Source organism: Pyxicephalus adspersus, chromosome 11 (assembly GCF_032062135.1).
Source record: "Pyxicephalus adspersus chromosome 11, UCB_Pads_2.0, whole genome shotgun sequence".
Classification (NCBI taxonomy): domain Eukaryota; kingdom Metazoa; phylum Chordata; class Amphibia; order Anura; family Pyxicephalidae; genus Pyxicephalus; species Pyxicephalus adspersus.
In genome coordinates, this window is record NC_092868.1 from 25,079,150 (window position 1) to 25,092,893 (window position 13,744).

The following is a 13,744-nucleotide window of genomic DNA, read 5'->3' on the forward strand; positions in this document are numbered from 1 at the left end:
TTAGCAAACACCTCCATTTATTCTATCTTTGTTCCTGATGGTCAACAGATTTATTATTGACTTCAATAGTGAATCCTTTAGGATGATTGTTTTAGGATAAGTGGTAGAAGGTCAAGCCCCTAACGGTCTTTGGGTTCTAATGAACCTACTCCCAGTTATCTTCTACAGTTCTACCACTTACGGTATAAGCCCACAAATTGGGTTCATCTAATGTAAAAACCTGACAAAATAAAAATATGGGAGCTGTGTGAGGAGTGAGAGTAGCCCTGAATAATTTGCATTACAGGTAGTTTATGCACAAAGGAAAATTGCAAGACCTGTTTCATGCTGGATTACTGTGCAGATCTGTAATGATGCCAAGTAAGGTTATATATATGTGTGTCACATTAAGGCAATAAATGTTTAACCCAAGTTTCAGCTCTAAAGCGTCATAGCGGTCATGCTTGCTTTACTATACAGCCATTCACTAATCCAGAACAGCAACTAGAATTGTCTGAACTACTAACTAGTGCCAGCCACTCAGTACTGAAAAAAGGATGATGAGGTCCAGAGCTTGCACATACAAATACAATCTTTTGTATTTTCTTCTGACCATTTACCTTGGTATGATACAGTTCCAGTGTCTTTGTTCCCTGAACAAAGAAATAATGTTTTTACAGGATATAGTCAAAAAGTCTTCCTTTTTATTTCTAAAAACAAAACAAACACACAAAAATACAATTGCACCTTTAAACAATATATTTTCTCTTTTATACAAAGTTGTAGGTATGGCTTTTTTTCAAATATTAAAAAAAAAAATGTCCAAATACACAACATTTTGTTGATTACGGCATTATTAATCTTTAAAAAATTCACAGTACACACTTTTTCCTGTGTCAAACAGTCATTTAAAATGCTGCAAATCCCATGCTTTTTTTATTGACTGCTGCGTTAAACCTTTTCAGCTTGACGTGCCCTGAAATACATTGCTCTGGATGTACACATTAAGGCCTTCAGGCAGAGAATCTGAAAGCTTTTGGATGTACAGAATAATCTCCGAAGTCACGTCCATCACAGATTTAGTGGAATTTCCTTTGGAATTTACAGAGCTGCTGGATGTTTCAGGATAGAGGCAATTATTTCTGAAATATATAACACAGCTTGAACTAAACTGAAGTCATGCTTAGGAGCAGAACCCTGGCTGTTTGGACTTCAGATTCCACCTGAAAAATTTCTTCTTTGTGGGGTATCCTCTGCCTTCTAGATGAGTGTATGCGATCCCTGAAATTAACTTTCACACCTACAGCAGGATGTTTTAGTCGGGGAGAGATATACATTAATGTAAGCCTTCAACAATATCAGAAGTTTGGTGTATCTGTGCAATGAATAATGAGCGTGATGGTTCATAATAACTCAAAAATTCAGTTATTGAGATTGTATCCTGGGGATTGGATAAAGCTGTTTTTTTCCCAGCAGAGCGTAAACATTAATAAAGCCTCAATCCTGGTTCAGTGGTCTTTGGTAACTTTATTTCAGTAGCATTATTAAAAAGAAAAAAAAATTGGTCCTTAGAACATGAATTTCTCTGTCATACTAGTCAGTCGCAAGTCCTTTGTGATCCTTTATCTTCAACTAGGCTGATTCGATCTGGTAGAATCCCTAAGTAAAGTGGAAATAAAAGAAACTAGTCAGAGTTCATTAAATCAAATTGAGGTGACCACATATGTAACTGAATATTTTTTTTCAGGTTCATTATAAATTTTTTCCTGAATCAAATCATTTGAAAATTGCATTGTGTGTAGTATATTTGACCCGAACCTTTGGAAAATGGCACAGATGAGTTAAAAGATGTCTTCTTTTGCCTAATGAAATTGTAACAAGTATATCATCAATTTAGTTACCATACAATTGCAAAAACAGGTCTAACAATTGGTGGCAAGTCTGATTTTTTTGTTTATACAATATTAACAATTTTACAGAACAAAAAAAGAAGATTTACAAGAAAATGCAAGGTACATTGAAGAGATTTCACTATCACATTCTGTTTACATAAACTAAGATCAAACTAACCCACCACATATGTGATATTGTAAGACTGGGCTCCATATTTTTAAAAGTATCTTTGGAACTTTCCCATTAACATAACACATGTAATGCATTTGTGTGGTAACATTTATTTTGAATCCCACCAAAGTGCATAAGGGCAACACATCTCATATGCATATGTGTTGCAATACACTAATAGGCCCAAAAGAGCCAGTTTAGTATGTATCTGCTGTGAAATGTATCCGTTTTGTGCAAAGATTTAAATTTCCAGATGAAATCCCAATCTGTGGCTAGGTCCAATATTTTTAAAAGATAAGGCAATCTGTCCAGTGTGTGTGCAATAACACACAAGTTAGTTTTTTTAAAATGAATGGTAAATGTTCAAAAATATTTCAGTTTGTCATTTTACTTACATGCTCAATGTAAAATCTCTATCTTAAATGTTTCTCCTTCCATTGCATAATGTGTAGGCAAATACAGATTTAAAATTGCTAGTAAATGCATTACTTAATGCAGATTTAAAAATGCATAAATGTTTGCAGTAACTCAAAAATGCACATTCTTGCATATATACATGCAAACATTTACAGTACTTAGTTTTTTGACGCATGTTACATTTTTTGTACATCTATGCATTTTTTTTTATAATGTAAGGTGAGGGAGAAACTTTCAGAAAATGAACTTTGCATAATTTAGGCATACAGTATTAAAAATACACAAAACTACAGGATACTTGGTTATTAGTACTAAATATAATTCATTTGGACTTGTTCTTGTAATGTTGAAAGTTTTCCAGGACACTTTTTCAGGTCTTATGAATGTCAGGATTTATATTTACTGAGGTAACACAGACCCATTTATCTGATGACAATGGAATGTGACAACACAAGGTTTGATTGTCCAAGAACAAGATGGCAGATGTGAAAGCTGTGGAACTACCCAATACATAATCCCATCCCTTACAGTTCTGAAATCTTCATAGGGGTTAATCCTTCAATTTACATGGCTTATATTAGATTAGAACAGGGTGGTTGCATAACTTTCATACCTTCCATTCTGTTATTGGATAATTAACACATGTATCTGCCAGCATTTTCTTAACACTCATTGAAACCGATGAAGGGGTTTGGATAAGATACAAACATCTGAACAATAAAAAACAAGTCCATTTGAATGTGAATAACTAACGCTAGCTATACCATGAGCTGGATAAATAAGAACCTTTTAGGTATGCAGAATACATGTCTTTCTTATGCATTTACCCGTAATATCAATTTCAATGCACATAAAGGCATAATATTGAAACAATGACTATTCTGCCTAAAATTTATTTTTTGGCAGTGTGGTGCTTGTGTTTCACTCCAGGAAAATAGACAAGTGCGAACACAGTGGATGAAAACAGTCAAAATAGGAAGAATAACATAATACTAATGATAAGCAAGGTTATACACAGGTAATTTTGAGCCATAGTCTATCTACAGCAGCCAGCCTTAGTGTTTGACTTTTGCAATAGCAGCCAGAGTTTATATGACTTAGTAGAACAGGGATAGTGGTAATACTTTTGTTAAAACACACACTATGTTTATTTGTAGACATAGGGATTCACCCACCATACAATAGGTAAGTTAACAAATCAAGAATTTTACCAACTGTTGTTGGTTCAAATATTGTATAAAAATTATAAAAAAAGGTTTAGTTCCACCTATAACAAAAGAAATCAAATCTAGATAGGCTTTTTTTTGGGACAGGGAGAGTGCCTGCAGGATAGAATGATCTAGGTGTTCTTAATAGTTCTCTACAAACTACACAATTAACAAATAATCCTTGAACTGCAGGAGTGGGGGACACTGCATAAACAATATCTATCTATCTATCTATCTATCTATCTATCTATCTATCTATCTATCTATCTATCTATCTATCGAACATTACTTATGTTTGGTTGAATGGTAAAATGTAGAAGTAAATAACAGCTGCAGTGGTGGTGGTGCAGTTTTTTGTGAAAAACTCTACAAGGATAACCAACCCTGACCAATATGGCATTTTGGCACGCATGGTAAAATCATTGATACTGTGTGGGGGAAAAGACAAGAACAAGGTATACATGGTGTACAGTCATCCTGACCTGCAATTCCATTCCTGTTTGACAATAGATTTGATGCCAGTTGTTCTTGGATGTTGGGCTAAATATAGACTCATTTGATCAATGAAGTTCAGACAAAACCCCTTGAAGTTAAAGATTGTATGGGTGCATTATCAGGTGATTTATGGGCAATTACCTCTGATACGGTGGAGGAGGTGCATCATATGTGCCTGATGCTTCCAATGCCTCTTCATATGATGGGAGTCCTGGAGCTGTAGGATCATGTAAAGGTGGCTGTGTCAATGGCAAGGCTTCAGTAAGGGGTATGTTGCTAGTAAGGTTAACTGGGGGCCTGACACAAAAATAAAGAGAATAAACAGGTTTTAGACTCCATAACATTTTCATTTTTATAAGAACTGTACTACGTTATAAGAAGATATCAAGACACCTGTTTAGACCTCTTGGGCATTTGTACATTGGATAAAAAAACACTTTGAGGATCTAATCTAAATGTTTTATTAGAATCATATGTGAAATATCAACTAAAATATCCATGTGCAAGAGGCTGTCATGTTTGAGCATTATGTAAGAAGACTGCTTTTTTCTAATGGTGTATTCCACAAATAGCGGTAATATAATAAAAACAAAAACAAACAATGGGTTATTTGCAGTCTATATTGATGTCAAACAGCACAACACACTTGTTGAAGATCAATGTGATCTTTGCTAATGCTGTTGGAGGAGAAAGAAGTGATCTTCATAAATGACCTTTTGATTGGCTCCACACTAAAATCTTTTCAGTGAGGTAAAATAGCAAGTTCATAAATATTAAAGAGAGGTTTTAAAAATTTGGGGAAAAAATGTAGAAATTCCGTTTTTGGAAGTAATGGGGCCTGGTGCTCCATTTTAATCTTTGTTTTCAGAGCGCAAAATAGAATTTTTAACGTAAATAGTGTTTAGTTCCTTTCTGGTCACATGCATTGTTCCTGACTCATGTGTCTCCCTATCAGTACTTACCTCCCAAGTCTTGTCCTCTCTTTGGCTTTGTATCTGACAAAGTACATAATAAGAACCCCAATCATTACAAGGAGAATTACTCCTGCTACCAGCCCTGCCACAAGACCAGCAACATCTAGTGTTGGCGAGCTTCCTGCAAAAACAGATGAGGAAAAGTAAATCTCAGATCATATCAGCATCTACATCAGTTAACTTCTACAGGTTGGAGTAGCAAGGAAATAAACCCCCCCCCCCCCCCCCCATCTTTAGAAATGCAGTGAGTAAATCAACATTTTTTTTGATTAATAAGGCAAATTTGTGGAAAAATAAAAAAAATGAATGCAATATGATGCTAAGTATACCCGGTTAATGCTAGCCACTCTAAAATATAGCAATGCTTTTGGAAAAGTATTTGGAAGCAATTTCAAAGGACGCATGCTAAGAAACAATCTACACCCCTGATGTCAGTCAGCAATTCATAAGCCATTTTAGGTAGAATGAACATATACAAAGATGCTCGAATGTCCTTAAATAATTTCTATACCGACAACTCTGTGTCGCCAATACAATTCTATCAGGGTAATCAGATAGAAATATTGTATTTGCCAACACTTTTAAAGTGTATTCTATAAATCATTTGTGGTGTTACTGTGAACCTGTCACAAACTTTTTTACAACAGTGCACAGCCCTATTCCTTGTAATTAGAATGCAGTAATGGTGACCTCCATTATATATATATATATATATAAATAAAACAAGTTTTCTTGAAAGCAAGGGGATAAAGACTTTAAACTTAAAATGTCTTGGCCTAAATCATGGTCTTTAAATTGATCCCTGAGGATCCCTTTGAATTCCAGGTGCAGATACTTTTATTCAGCTTTCAAATGCCAGAGCCTTAGTGTGTAGCAAATGCTCTGCAAATTGACTGAAGAAGCTTGGGGTATGGATGAGATATGTCAGCCCTTGAGTCAGGTATAACCTGCAGGCATCATAAAGTGTCTGAATTTTCACAATACTTTTACTTGTGTATTCTTTAATATACAATTTTGATCGTTTTGGGGAGCAAAGTCAGTAAGCACATATTTGTTTAATGCTTAAAGCCACAGGGTTTTAGACTTTTAGTCGTGGGGGAAGTATGCAGTTTATTCTGCATGTTTATACTACTAAAATTTTTTCCCTAAAGACCATAATTCATTTTTTTTTTCAGGGCCGTAATGACAAAGAAAGTACAATAAAATTACCAGATCTTAAATTGAAATAGGTGTACCAACAGCAGAAACTGCTATTTTATTTTTTTTTCAAGCATCGTTGCTAGCATTTTATAGTATAGAATAACATTTTATAGGCTTAAGAGGTTGGCATTATACAGAGACTGGTAACAATATTTTCCACGGACACCAAGAGTGGTATTAGACAGTATCTTCATCCTCAACAATTCTTGCTTTGCTGAGCATAAACCTGTATTTTGCTTGACCTGGAACTGATCAGTAACCTAAGTATTGAACAAAACATGTTCCAGTCCTCAATGCATTGGCATAGGCCTGAACAAGTTTTTAACCTTGTAAAAGTGGTCGTTGGTTCTGCAGGGATGGATGAGAATAGAAAAGTTGGTACTGCTACTCAGCAAGATCTATTTGTAGCATACATACTGTAATCCCCATCTTGTCAAGCTTTGAAATATGGACAACTTACCAGAGCCACCTCCCTGTCCATTGTGTTCATACTTGCGCCAAAAGTCTTTCTGTAAAATAAAGAAATTCAGGGCATAAATACAGATTATTCCAAATTTTACTATATTTTTAGATGATGCTATGAAATGAAAATCAAACAGAAGCTTAGTTGCAATGACCACATTTTATATACAGTATCCAACATTTGGTCAGTATCACTGCCAGGCAACTAACATGTTCAGGAGAATGGTACACAATGACAGTCTCTCATTTTTGTAATAAAAGGTAAAAGTGGTCTCTCTGCTTTCATTTCTCCAAATGACCTAAATTACCCCGGTTTCCGGATGTTTTAGTGCGGATGACAAACGTGTGGATTGAATCAGCTCCTTTTATCTCACTGGAAGTCCTGCAATGAGACCTTTTTGCTAGAGCTCTGTTCCCTACCAAACCTCCTATGCAAACCTCTGATGCAGCAAAGGAACAGAGCTGGGAAACTAGATGCAGAGACTCCCTACCAGAACATACATTATTACATGTATGTAGAAACCCAAACGTCAAATAATTGCTTTAGGCTCGAATTAGCTTTTTGATTACCTTTACCAACAACCTAGAATTTTCTTTTCTTTACTGTTTTAGAGGATGGGATAGGGATGTAAGGAAGACCCCCTCTGTAGCAGGTAATCTCCAAGATGGCCAAGCACACTCAACTTTTAATGCATTCTAAAAAATGTCCACTAGAGGTAGTAGGATGATATGCATGGGATATACATATGAACATATAATGTACAATAGTACATATGACAGTAGTACGAGATAATTTGGTTACATCTTGATGACAGATTTAATATTCAGCATAATATATTTTGTGTCTTGTGTGAAAGTTTTTATTTTTATTTCTCCTTTAGTGCTGCAGCACATCATTGGACTTTAGCTAGTCATCCTCTATCCAATTTCTACATTCTAGTCATTTAAGACCCCTTTTCCCTCCTTTTTCCTATCACAGTTTAATTCCTTTTGAAGCAATTTCTATTTGAAGTAACAGTGCACACATTATATTGCTTTGCCCATATAAAAGCCTCAATTTTGAGCTCCTCCAAATTGTAAGCTCTTTGGGGCAGGGTCCTCTCCTCCTGTGTCACTGTCTGTATCTGTCAGTCATTTGCAACCCCTATTTAATGTACAGTGCTGCGTAATATGTTGGTGTTATATAAATCCTGTTTACACACACACGAGAAAGCATATACAACCACACATACAAAGAAAAAAAAAATACTTACATGGGGCAAAATTGAGAAAAAAAAAATATATATAAAAAATGAAATATTTATGTACTGTATGAATACTGATTGCACCATCAAGCAATGCATGATACCCACCATTAAATTTAATGACCCTGTCCCAATGCCTTTCCCATCCCCCCTACAGATACGGTCAGAAAGGTTTTTGATAGTAAGAAAGCCATCTGGCAGAATGTCAGCAAAGCATGGCCCTGCTCAGTCAGCCCTCATGTCTCCATGGCAACCTGACTGCCAGACCCGTCAATCACAGAATCTTCACATCTCCATCTTTATTGTGACTAGAATGAGTGAACATGGAGTCTTGTTTCTCAGACTTCATGATCTTTCTCTCTGACCTTCAGTTACTTGACATGATTATTTGCACATTACAGTAATCTAATTTCATTCCTATTCTCCCCTAAATAGTTGTGCCCAATCATGAGGATTCAATGAGTTTACTTGTATCAGTAAACCGAATTGTTAAGATTTATCTAGTCTGCATTGAGCTGTATTAAAATGTTTGATTTTAGTCCCACTTCAAAATGTATTCAAATTTAAACAAGTCAGAAGTTCATGGTCAATTAATGCAAACGTTTGATATGTTTTAACATTTAAAATAAAAAATGCAATCCTAATTAAATCTGAAACAAATATTTTATATGTAGAATATTGATTGAAGACTTTCCATTCCTACGATCATCAAATTTTTAACATTTTCAATAACAAACCCCTTCTGAAAATATCAGAATTACTATTATTTTTATTATTAATAAACTGTATTTATATTGGCCGACATATTACACAGCTGTAGTCAACAGAAGTTGTTATACTCCAACTTTGGAAATCTATGGTAGGATTAGGTAATAGAAAAGTGGGTCTTTGCTGTTAAATTATTTGTCAGGGTGGGAAAATAGAAGCCTCCATTGCTCCAGACTTGTTTTTGAAGGTGCAAGGACCAAGCTTATCTTCACGCTCGGTTCACTGTAAATCAGCCACTCTAAATAAGTCCTTACATGTTGAGTGCCCTAATACTTTCCTGCTTGGTTCAAGTCAATGAAGATCAACAAGATCAACTGGCAGGAATGACAGCTCAAATATTCCATCATAAGGAAGAATGTAGCGAATATTGTCAAAATTTTACTGTTGTCATAAAAAAAACAGGAAGAAAGGGAAAATCTTCCATTGGCGAACCCATTATGGTGACAACTCCCTAAAAGTGCAATTCCTCCCATCTCATAGGGATTCACATCCTCATTGTGTTGCTTTTGAATTAAAAGGGAAATAAGAAAAAATACTGTTTGATACTTTTTTTTTTTACAGTTTTTTTTCCCCCATACTTTCTTACTTTATCCAAAATTACCTATTTCCCGCGTTTACTACTACGAAGTTTATTCATGTCATGAATATAAAACTGCAGTTGTGAATGGGCACCTTTTTAAGGATTGTGCTCTCCAGCATTTATTGGTGAATGCACGCTTGTGCTGGTAAAGCCAATCAAAGTGTCTACTTCAGTAATCAAGTAAAAAACTTACAAATTGTTTTGTATATAACAGCTTCTTATAGTAGACCTAACCTAAACATTTTAACTTTAAATAAAAGGGTTGTCTTTGCTTTTATGTAAAGTAAAAATAGTTTGTGCAGCACCTCCCCTCTCTGACTTGGTTGCCGCTGAGATCAACACAGAATGGAGCACAAAGCCCGGGATACCTAGGTTGCGCATTCCGGGGGGCTCCTGGCTGCTCCTAATGCGCATGCCCTAATCTCGGACATGCGCAGAAGGAGCCCTTTCATGAATAGAATAAAATAATAGCCAATCTCACGCATGCCCCCCATCTACGTCACCCGATCTCATGACTGCGCAGTGCGAGATTGAATGACATAGGAAGAAGAACCCGGACGAAGAGAGAAACAGATGTCGATGCCCGGAGCGTCCTCTGCGCTGGGCTGAAGACAGATGTCGGGACGACGCGGGACCCAAAACCTTCAGACAGATCTTCAGGATTAAAGGTAAGTGTGTTTTTTTTATTTTGGTTTAGTCCTGCTTTAACCATTTACCTTCCATATTAAAGGATAACTCACAACTATTGTTTGAATAAAATGTTCCTCTAACAAACCCCCTAGCTCTAATTAACACCTTTCTCACTACGTTGCTGTTTTTTTTCTACATTTCGTAGATAACAGCCTTGTGTTAAAAAATATTACCATGTTCAGGGACCCATCTGTACTGCACATACATTAATACCCTGCATTAAGGCAGTCAATCATTCAAATGAAGAAAGGATGTTCTTTTAGGACTAAAGGAATTTATATTTTCAAATGTTTTGTTTTTTTTCAGTATAGTATTCATTGTGTCTTAATTCCTTTTTTATATACCTACATAAACAATCAGATGCAACAGACAAGTCATCATACACTTACAGTTTTTTGGTCATCCTCAAAACACTCTCGTGCCTCTTCATAGTTGCACACCTCCTCATAGCACTCTCTCTCTAGATTGCCTGGTGTAAACATCTCAAAATCCCAGCTGTTATATAGCAGTCTACGACCAAAGAACTCGCTTGCATCTTCACTGGTCAGGAAAACTGAAGGGAAAACATATCAAGATTATCTCTATAATGGACAAAAGGATGGACCAAATCCCTTTAAAGTTTTCATTTAAAAATTAAAAAAAAAAATCTTCATTTTCTTACACACTAAGCTGCTTACTGCCCATAACACAGGTACTCAGAGGTGTGTTTAGATGCCTTTAAAGCCCTATTGCAGGCAGCAATTAAGTTAAGAACTAAACTATAATACTTAACTTTCTGCTCTCCCCAGCATCCCCTGCCAGCTCCCTAAAACTGCTTTCCTTAGCCACATCCCTGGCTGCAGACTTTCTTATCTCCTAACATACAAAGCAGAACCAGCAGTCCCGCTTTGTATACAAAATGGTAAGAGCCCATTCCCATACTGGACAGTTTGAGGGGAACCCCAACTTTCGGGGGAAAAAGAAAAAAAATATTACATCTTATAACTCTACTGTTAGACTTTAACATTTATCTCTTGTAGTGCAGGGGGTACCCAACACAAGGGTATTTTTTTTTTTATAACCTGGAATTCGTCTTTAAGGTATATAATCCCTAACGATCGACTACATTTCCAAGCAAAGCAGAGTTTACCCATCACTCCTGCAAGAAGCTGGGTACCAGTCAAACAGGGGCTTGACCTTACTCCAGAGCACACTGAATGTCTTTAAAAAAATGTTCTGTCTAGAATACTTTTTTTTTTAAAAAAAACTAGTGCTGTGATTGTAGTGGATTACCAGCGTATTTAAAAAGCTTAGTTCATTTCTGGCAGACAAACAGGTACTTTTTTCTACTTGCACCATCTTCAACCTTCCCTGCCTCCCAGTTTTTTCCTTATTTGTTTTTCAAATTTAACTATAACAATTTGAAAAAGATCCACCTAAAAGCATAGAAATAGTAGAACTTAAAGATAATTGAATTATATTTGTGTATTTCATAATAGTTGAATTAATGTTTATCCAAGTTATATTTTCAATAAAATAAAATATAATATAATCATTAAAAGACAATGAATTCTCTTTTCCCCAAATGTATTGTAATATAATTAATTGTACTTTTGAACAATCATAAATAGAATTGTGTTCTTTAAACATCCTGTGAAGTGAGTGACTGCCCTAAGTTCACCTGCCTTACAGTTATATGAAGGAATTAATTTACTACAAAACCATTCACACCAGGGGCTAGTTTCCCTTTAAAGGGCAGAGATTACCTGATTTTTATTATTTTAAGCCCTGATACTTCTATTAAGCATCTTCCCTAACACCCATGAAATTAAGTTTTTCACTGGTAAAGTATTGCATTTGTCACTTCACAGGTCAGTGAACATTGCCACAGAAATTTGTTATACAACATCTCCTAATATGCCCCTACAACTGTTAAATGGTGAAAATAAGTAATCAAAGCAACAATGTGTAATAAAAAAACATAAAACATTGCATATACAGCTGTCAAAGAAAACGCTATATATGACTACAGCAGTTTCTACATCACTGTAAAATCCCTTACCTTCTTTTCCAGGTTTAGGAAGTTTATTTGGTTCCAGAATATGGCCCGCTATGGTTGAAAAAACCTGAAGCAGCAAAAGGCACCCTATCCACATCTTGACGCAGACCTTTCAGAGATGAAAAAAATATGATGGACGTTATACTAAAATATTATAATACCAAATCCAGTGTAAAATTTACAGACACATTTTATGAGAATTAAGACTACTAGTTCACCTGAAAGACAGAGTAGGGCTTTGTGCATATTAATGCATTAATCCACAGATAATTCATTATTAACAAGATTTATTTAGCGCCAACATATTACGCAGGGCTGTACATTAAATAGGGGTTGCAAATAACAGACGAAAACAGACAGTGACACAGGAAGAAAGGACCCTGCCCCAAAGAGCTTACAATCTAGGAGGTGGGGGAAGTAACACACAACAGGAGGACAGATATGTAGTGGTGTGAAGTAGTATGGGTTTCGAAAGACAGAAGAAGAAGGAAAGGCAAGTTTGAAAAAATGGGTTTTGAGTGATCTTTTAAATGAGTAAAAGGTAGGAGCAAGCCGAATAGGGCAAGGATGACCATTCCAGGCAGTTAAGGAAGCTCAGAAAAGTCTTGCACGTGATGAGGTCATGAGTGAGGAGGTCAGTAGTAGGTCATTGGAGGGGCGAAGGGAGCAGCTAGAGGATTATTTTTTTTTACCAGGTCAGAAAGGTAAGTAGGACAAGAACTGTGGAGGGATGTGAAGGCAAAGTACAGGAGCTTGAATTTGATTATAAGGTGAAATGGAAGCCAATGAAGAGAACTACAAAGAGATGAAGCGGAAGAGGAGCGGTGGGAAGGATGGATGATTCTGGCTATAGCATTAATAGATTGTAGAGGAGTTGGGTTAGTAGAATACCAGAGAGAAGGAGGCTACAGTAGTCCAGGCGAGAGATAAGAGCATGTACAAGGAGTTTGATGGTCTCTGGGGACAGTTAGGGGTGGATTTTGGTGAAAGTGACAGAACCTGGAAATGTTCGGAATATGAGGGGTAAATGAGAGGGCAGAATCAAGGTGACAGGAAGAGGGGGAATTACCATTGAAAGAAACTTGAAATGAGCGGTCAGACATGTAGGAAGCAAACCAAGAGAGAGCAGTTTCACGGATACCAATGGAGTACATGATTTGTATTAGAAGGGGGTGATCAACAGTGTCAAAAGAAGAGGAAAAGATCAAGGAGAAGGAGGAGAGAAAAGTTGTCTTGAGACTTAGTTCTGATGAGGTCATTGGCCACTTTAGTAAGAACTGTTTCAGTGGAATTGGCAGCTCGAAAGTCAGAGAGGTTTAGTGATCAGGTAATTGGCAAGTCTTTTGTAGACAATGCACTTAAGAAGTTGGAGACATATGGGAGAAGGGAGATAAGACGGTAGCTAGAAGGTACGGAGGGGTCTAATGAGGGTTTCTTCAGGATAGGGAGAATAATGGCATGTTTGAAAGTGGAGGGGTAGATACTAGAAAAAAGGCATAGGTTGAATATAATGGTTAGGGTGGGGGCCAGGTTGGAGGAATGGGCACAGAGTAGATCAGAGGGAATTGGGTCAGGCTGAAAGATAGTAGATGGAGATGATGAGAGAAGAGAGGAGACTTCATCCA

General features: G+C 36.4%; 1 protein-coding gene across 1 annotated transcript in view; it reads right to left on the reverse strand.

Moving 5' to 3' along the window:
• Positions 1-661: 661 nt before the first annotated feature.
• PRRG2 (proline rich and Gla domain 2) overlaps positions 662-13,744 on the reverse strand; it is a 28,756-nt gene continuing 15,673 nt past the window's right edge. Inside the window, exons 2-7 of the mRNA XM_072426216.1 lie at positions 12,123-12,228; positions 10,471-10,634; positions 6,798-6,846; positions 5,126-5,258; positions 4,305-4,460; positions 662-1,638 (exon numbers count right to left, since the gene is read on the reverse strand). Coding sequence (XP_072282317.1) covers positions 1,608-1,638; positions 4,305-4,460; positions 5,126-5,258; positions 6,798-6,846; positions 10,471-10,634; positions 12,123-12,216 — 627 coding nt within the window. The 5' untranslated portion in view covers positions 12,217-12,228 and the 3' untranslated portion in view covers positions 662-1,607. The remainder of the gene's footprint in view (positions 1,639-4,304; positions 4,461-5,125; positions 5,259-6,797; positions 6,847-10,470; positions 10,635-12,122; positions 12,229-13,744) is intronic.